The 7,953-nt window shown below is 44.4% G+C and overlaps 1 protein-coding gene across 5 annotated transcripts in view; it reads right to left on the reverse strand.

Annotated features, from left to right (window-relative positions):
- PANK1 (pantothenate kinase 1) overlaps window positions 1-6,050 on the reverse strand; it is a 54,196-nt gene extending 48,146 nt beyond the window's left edge. The window contains exon 1 of one of the 5 annotated variants that reach the window (XM_072971571.1): window positions 5,103-6,050. In XM_072971571.1, coding sequence (XP_072827672.1) covers window positions 5,103-5,805 — 703 coding nt within the window. In that variant the 5' untranslated portion in view covers window positions 5,806-6,050. Of the gene's footprint in view, window positions 1-4,178; window positions 4,373-5,102 lie in introns of those variants that run through there. The other 4 variants (XM_072971574.1, XM_072971573.1, XM_072971572.1 and 1 more) reach the window with 4 other exon arrangements.
- Between the last annotated feature and the right edge of the window lie 1,903 nt (window positions 6,051-7,953).

The raw sequence follows: 7,953 nt of genomic DNA on the forward strand, positions 1-7,953 counted from the left end.
ATATAGCAGTACCTATCTCACAGGATGCTGGAGGAGATAATCTATGTATATAGTGTTTAGGGGGGAGGGTATAGCTCAACGGTTAGAGTGCTTGCTTAGCATGCACAAGGTCCTGGGTTCAATCCCAAGTACCTCCATTAAAATAATTAACCAACTAAATAATTATCTCCCTCTCCCCGTCAAAAAACCCCAAACAAAATTTAAAAATTAAGTGCTTAGTTTCCTGGCAACATTAAATGTCCCTTAGTGTTGAATACTGTTAACTTCCACACACACATGAATGAGCTTTTTGCCAAAGGTGTACAGATTGCATCCACTTACCTTTTCTACACATTTTACAGAACACACTTCTTTTCCCCCAAATAATATGCTTATTGTGCCATAAAAGAAAGCCAGCTAGCTGGCAATGGAGTTAGACTTGGTTTTGAATTCTAGCCCTGTCATTCACTGTCTTCAGGTGGGTTGCTTCACTTCTAAGCCTTTCTTTCCCCATCTGTAAAATGGAGCGTGGGAGTAGTAATCGCATGCTTTTGTAAAAACATGTACAGAGCAATGGGGCACAAAGCTGTTGCTCAATATGGCTATGCTAATTACTCAAAGTGATTAAGTACTCACTATTGTCACGCGACTTTTCACTCTTTCTGAACTATAGAGGAATCTGTTAGAGGGCCAGATCATAATTTTGATGTAACTGCCTCTAAAAATAACAATCTCTCACCCCTTGGAATCTTCAGCTGCTTTCAAATATATTCCCAAGGAGAAAACACAGACACACATGTGTGATTAGCCAACTCTAAGTATCTAAAAGATGTCATAAATTAAGTAATGAGATACCAAACTTGACAGCTGCACTATCTACAGAAAAGGTCTACTTAGAAATTCTGTGCGCCATAGCTGATAGAGAATATTGTCAGTTCAAGGTGAACAGTGGCCTACATAGTAAAGCTAAAGCACCTAATTAAGTATAATGGAAGTCAAACCTTGATTGATTTTCCTGGTAATTGGTTTGTATTAACACACACACACACACACACACACACACAATGGAAAGTCAGTCTATCACACACATACAAAAACCAACCCCAACCTGCTAATTAAAACCAGTACTCTTTTGTTTCCCTACCAATTCTGTCTCCAAAAACCATGCTGGATTTTGCTCTATTCACTTGTTGAATGTCCCACATGTTAAAAATTAACAGCACTCTTTCCACCTTTGGTTACCATGCCAAACACAATATGCTTTGTATTAATGTTGAAACTCACTGGTCTTTTGGGAAAAGTGGTGTTCATGTGCCTAACAGACCCTGATATCTGACTTAACCACTTGGACACTGGATAATTGGGCCCTTAAATTCTTAAATCTCCAGATCAAATGTGCATCGTACAATTCCTAAGTACACTGACAAACTTGGGAATCTGACCTTACCTCAGAAGGAATTCTAGAGTGTGCCCTTGCTTTCCATCTTAGTCTTTTGCTCTTGATTTGCAAAGCTCCCGTCCATATAGAAGTTCTGATTATGTTTAAAAAATGCTCTATGCACATACAACTAGAAAATTCTACCTATTTATCTCTTTATTCTCATTTTTCTATCTGAAGTAGGGGAAATTGTAAGTGCCACAGCTAAATATCCCAGTATTTAGAAAATTGAAGCCTTATACTTTCACAATGGTGGTTCGCTAAAACTGGTAACAGATTTGGGTTCCTTCAGTTTCTACCCACGAGTGTGTTACATGCATAATGAACTCTCACCCATCTTCTGCAAGTGTTCTATCTAGATGATCTAAGAATTCAGAACTTTCACCAGGAGGCCGCAGGCACTGATCCAGCCCTTATCCCTGCCTGTTGCCACACACTGGGCAGGAAGAGGATAGCGCACATCCTTGAGTCTTCTGATGAAATGCAAATATTGGCCTTTCTGCAGCTTAGTGTTTGGTGGCTCAATTATCTCCTTCGCATTTTTCTCCTCTCTTCACTAGTGTGGCTCATCTACAAGTGTCCTTAGGATCTAAAATATCCAGGATTTCAAGGCAACAGCTATATACTGTTGTGTGCCATTTCTGTTTCTTCCATTAAAAGTATATATTCACTAATTTCACCAAAAATAAAGACTTACGTACAAAGTTGTTGCTACAGCATTGCTTATGATACAAAGAGATGCTAGCTACAGCCTATAGCTATGAGAGACAGGTTAAATTAATTATGGTATATCTATATAATGGAATGTTGGCAATATGATACAACCATTAAAATATTTTAATGCCGTAAGAAAAATAGCATAAGGCAAAAATAAAAATTAAAAAAAAATGCTAAACCATGTGGCAGACTAGATAAGTAGGGAGAAGTCATGTAGGAAGAACTGTTGGTTCTGAATTATCTTAGAATTTTTGAAGGTACAAGAAGCAACACTTGAAGACCATCCAGCCAACTGCAGCACTCCAAGATGAGAGCTAACTTGGTTGAGGTCTATAGCCGCTAAGTAGCAGAGGCAGGTAAAGAAACCAAGGAAGTTCGATGAAGCAGTTAGTCTTAGAAAAGCTTTCCAAGGATAAGCCGAGTGAGTGAGGTGATGGTAATTTTGATGACAAAACTGGACAAGGTTCCCCTTTCCTGATTTAGCAAAATTACCTTGCCACTATTCTGATTTTTGGACTACAAGATTATGAATATTCCTTGCGCTGAGGGGTCAGATTTAAATTTTTTGAATAATCAAAAACTACTAAACTGTTTCATTCCATTCATTGCTGTTAAAGATTAAGTATTTTAATGTGTATTGCACACTATCCAAAATACTGCCAGATAGAAACACACTTGCCCACATATGCATTCCAGGTGCCTGTATGAGTGAAGTGACATCTGACTGCCCTGAAACATCTCTGGTTTGGAGAGGAGCAGGTGTCTGAAGTTGTAAATTCTAAGTAAGAATTAATTATTTGTCCAGCTTTGCTTCTACCACTGACATCCTCTTAAGTTGCATTTAAAGCATGTAAATAACTGCTTATGTAAAAGCTATCAGTCATCAGAAAAATAGGGATATGCTTAAGTCTAAGTGAATTTGTCTCAGATTACCTAAGTATCAATTGATTGGGCAATATATATATATATATATTTTAATGAAAAGATACCTGAATGTTAATAGGCCAGGTATAAATATACTAAATTAAGCCTAATTTTAACAAATAAATTGTGGTAGTAAACAGCAGATGTGACCCAGAACATTTACATTTATTTCAGAAATGTTTGCTCAAATTTGAGAAAAGAAAACATTGTGGGATAACGAAAAGTCAATTTTGATGAATTTTTAAAAAGTTTATAAATAAGTATGGTCACTCAACTTAAAATAACTAAGGTTTTCATTTTTAAAAAAAATACACTACTTTAATTCCTGACAAAGCACACAGGCATAAAGTTATATTCTTTCGTATTCTAAAATACTTCCTGTGGATTTGCAAGCAAAAGTTAAGGCTCAAGATTATTTTTTCTACCCCTTCATGCTATTGTTAGGAGAGTGTATTTTCAGTTCCTCAAAAATTATTTCAAGAGCTGTTATACACTCAATTAAACATAGACCATTTAAGTTATACTAAATACTATACTAAATACAATATTAAACAAAACTTCAACACACTTCTCTTTTGTTAATTTACATTGCAAACTCTCATACAATTTGCTAATGTAAATCAGAGAAATAACTGAAATGTGGCTTCAAAAGAAGTAAAACAGGTTAATAAATCATAAGTAATCACTATTAAATCCATAAAGAAAGTCATTTTCTAATTAGACTCTAAAACAAGAATAAAGAGGAATTCAGATGTTAGATGCCTTCTTTACAACCTTAGCCAATCTGCTTTGTGGCTTCAAAGTTCCCCAAAAGACCTTAACTTTCGACCTAAACATTTCAGACCTACAAAACACAAGTATCAGAGTTACCACATCCCACAGTCGAGTTAAAATGCTTTCCAAAGTCTCAGAGACTTTAACTGAATGCAGAAAAGCTAAGAGTCTAAATTGATAAACAGAAAGAAACAGAAAAAAGTGAAGCTGTTTGCCAAATACCAAGCTTTTACAGACAAATCCAAAGCATATCTAGTAATTTCCCTGTATCTAACAGGGAAATCTAACCTATATGCAAAAGATGCATGTTTGAATACAATCACTTATTAGCATGCATACTACTTACTTTGCTTTTTGCCATTTATAAGCTTCATTAAGACCCAGAAAGAGGTAACCAGTTGAATGAAGTTCGGCTCAGAAAAGAAAAACCAACTGTAAACTCAATCTACAAATTTGCATCTCAGAACATCCAGCGGGGAAGGGCCTCTTTGTAAACTAACATTATATACAGAAGCTTTAGATCGTGAAATAACGCGTTTCTACTTTCTGCGCTGTACCAACAGAAACTCTTAACTCTACCTCCCCACTCCCCGAAAAAAAAGAACAATACACCTCCAATCTTCATTGGTCCACACAGTTCCGGCCCACATGGTATCAGTGGGTGTGTTCCTCCCAACAAGCCCTCTCATTGGCTGCGAAGAAACCGCGTTTAATAGGCTGTGATTTGGGGGGGGTTGTCAAACTCCACGCCTCCAGACCTCGCGCTCGCCAATAGACCCAAGGAGCTGGCGGCTTCTCTGCGATTCAAAGGACAGGCTGGCTGCTTAAGCGCCAACCCCAGAAAGACAAGCTCTGAGAAGGGAAAGAGGCGGGGCGGGGCGGGGGGCAGTTCTGGCTCTCCCCGCGCAGCTCCATCCTTACTCCCGGACCCCACCAAATGTTAACACACGTGCATTCTCCCAAGGACAAATTAGGAAGGCAGGTAGTGCGTTCGCCTTCTACAGAGCCGTGACCCAAGGAGCAGCTCAGGCTCCGAGTCCAATCGGCCCATTCTACAGATGGAAGCAAGCGGGTCAGCCTCAGGCGGCGATCAGTAGTGCTTTGCATCCCTGGGGAAAGAATCAGTCCCGGGCGCCCCCTCGGAGCCGGCGCTCGACTGCCGGCGCTGGGGCGCCCCGGGCGCGTTCCGGTGCCCGCCCCGCCACTCCCCGGTGCCGGGCCCCGCGCTGCGCCTGCCTCGCGCCGGCGCTCCCCTCCCGGAGGGACTTACGCGGCCTGTTCTTCCTTCCCGAGTCCATCCTCCTCCGCAGCCGGCATTTCTTGGCCGGGGAGTCGTGCTGAGGGGGCGGCGGCTGTGGCTGGAGCTCGGGCTGGAGCGGGAGGCGCGGGGGTCCCGCGTCCCCAACGCCTGCGGGGCCCCGGCCGCAGAGGCGCGGCAGCTGGACCGGCGTTGGGTGGAAGCCGTTGTGAAGAAGCCCATTCACGGCTACAGCGCCGGCGACGGCGGGACTGCCCGGAGCGTGCGGGGCCGAGCGCTCCGGCAGCCCGCCGTGGTCGCCCATGCCAAGGGCTGGTGGGGCGGAGCGCGGGCCCCGGCTCAGGCGGCCTCGCTGGAGGTCATTCTCGGTCGTCTTTATTTCCCCGGATCCTCCTTGCGGCTTCCGATTCAGCAGCCGCAGAGCCGGCGCCGGGGGATGGCGAGGCTGGCGCTCCTCCCCTCCTCCCGCCGGCTCCCCCTCCTCCTCCGCGCCCTGCCCCCCGCGCGCCGGCCCCGCGGCGCCGGCCTGGAGCATGCCCGCTCCTGGCGCGGAATCGGGGATCCCCACGCACCCCCAGGCGGGGCCCCCGCAGCCCACCTTCCCCGGATCCCCCACTCGCGCGACTTCAAACACAGCTCCTTCGCCTCCCAGACCTGTCCCCGCTACTGAGCATGCCCAGTCCTGCCCGCCACCGCCACCGACGAGCTTCAACATGGGGACTGAAGTTCTCCGGCTTTACGAAGAGATGGGAGGGTTGGGCTTTGTATGGCGGAGCGAGCCCAAAGAGGACTGGGCGAGGCAGGCGCGAGAGGAGCTAACAACTTTGGGAGGAATGCTGGGGGAAGGCAATATATATTTGTAGAGGTTTGGGTTTGTTAATCCTGTCCCCAGTGAGCTAAGATACCTTTGCAAGGTCATTCACGTTGTCCCCTCCCCGAAACCTTTGTGGGTGAGTGTGTGTGAGGGAGAGAGTCAGTGTTAAGTGACCAAACTACTCACTGGCCTGAGGGGAGGGAGGAGAACGATTATTTATAGAAAGGTAGGAGGATTTGGAAAGGGAGGGGAGTGTAATTTCTTTGCTGGCGCACACAGACACCATGTGCTCTCGTGGAGTGGTCTTTTGCAGGGAGGAAACCTAGGAATACAGTGTTAAGGACAGTGAAGGACACAGCTGTAGGCGGGATTAACCCGCGCTGGAAGAGACCAAGTAAACAGAAGCGGTCCCAAGCTATAAAAAGCACTTTCCTCACCCAGAAAGGACACTGAAGAGACAATGTCACCCTATTTATAGAGTCAGGAGTTGCCTGTGTTTTAAGAAGGGGAGGCAGCATAGCAGGGTGGGCAACTCTGTAACCTCTGGAGTCAGAGTTGGGTTCAGATTCCGCCTCAGCCACTGAACAAACCCAGAGGAAGTCATCGCTCAGGTTAACACACCTGGTGACAGGAAATAGGACCCGGCATGCTCAGTAGACAGGACCGATTTGGGTGGTGAAGACCTCAAAATTGTGTAATCTCCTGAGGCCTCACCTTTGGAATCTAACTAGTTGCTGTCCTGAGAAATCCACCTGAAAGCACCTAATCTAATCTTGGCGCACAGTAAATGTCCCCCAAAGGCGGTTATCCCTATCGCATTGTTATTTATTAGTTGGTTATCCTCCATTTCAAACAAGGGGAACAAACCATGCTCACAGGCGTATTTATTGTGCAACTTATTGTGTGTGATGTTCTCCATCATCTGTATTTACTTAATGTACAGAGGAGTTAGAGGGAGGCCTCAGTGTATTCAGCAGCAACCAGGGCCTGCACCTCCGATGGAAATTCCTTCCAGCAGAGCCTGACCTAGAATCAGCACCCTAGAACCTAGGACCACTTTAGTGCTCTGGTCCATTCACTCATTTTTTCAGATCAGGAAACTGAGCCACAGAGAGATGTTTGAGATTATTAAGGACAAAGCTAAGGATACACCTTAATTCTCCTATCTCTGCTTCCCTGACCTTATCATACTAGTTGAAGACATTGAGAAAAAAACCTAACCTAGGTGATCTGGCCCCTGCCTAGTTCCTCTGCCCCATCTAGAGCTCGTAGTGCTCCCTCTACAGAGCAGCTTTTCAGTTCCTCAAACAAATGTGTATCCCTTTGCACCTGCTGTTTCCATTGCCTGTTCCCAGACCTCTCTGTCTACGAGATTCCAATTCAATCCTCAGATCTCTGCTCCAATGTCTTACATTTAAAGATATCTTCCCTGACCCTTAGTACAAGGTTAGGGCTCCCTAATCCTTCATGACTCTATCAGTCTGTAACTCTCCAATAGGTATAATAATAGAACATCACTGAGTTGTTACAGTGATGAAATGAATATAGATGTAAAGTGTCCAGCACATCATAAGCACTATGAGAAAATTAGATGTTTGGCTGTCTCTCTCAGCTACACTGCAATCTCCATTAAGGTAGATGACTCTTGTTCATCATTGTATACCTAGGCAGCTCTTGGTAATTATTTGTGACTGAATAAACGACTTAGGAGATATTTTACCCGGGGTGTCTCTCACTTACTCCTGTAAATTTGCTAAAAACAAAACAAAACAAAAAACTCCATTGTTACTCCTAAATATTCAAATACAAAGTTTTCAAATTCCCACATAATTCAAGCCGAGTAGTTTAGGAAGCACTTCACATCAAAGATGCAACTAGAAGCTTAAGCAATGCAGTATCTCCAAGGACATGTTCTCCCCAGCCATGGTGAGGAAGGCCTGAGCCAGGTGGCTCTGACCCAGGTAGGGCAGAAGTCCTGGTCCTGGGGACAGAATGTCCTCCACCTGCTTCATTTCTCCCTCCCTTGTTGGACTGGTGTCCAGATCAGTA

Source organism: Vicugna pacos, chromosome 11, assembly GCF_048564905.1.
Source record: "Vicugna pacos chromosome 11, VicPac4, whole genome shotgun sequence".
Lineage (NCBI taxonomy): Eukaryota > Metazoa > Chordata > Mammalia > Artiodactyla > Camelidae > Vicugna > Vicugna pacos.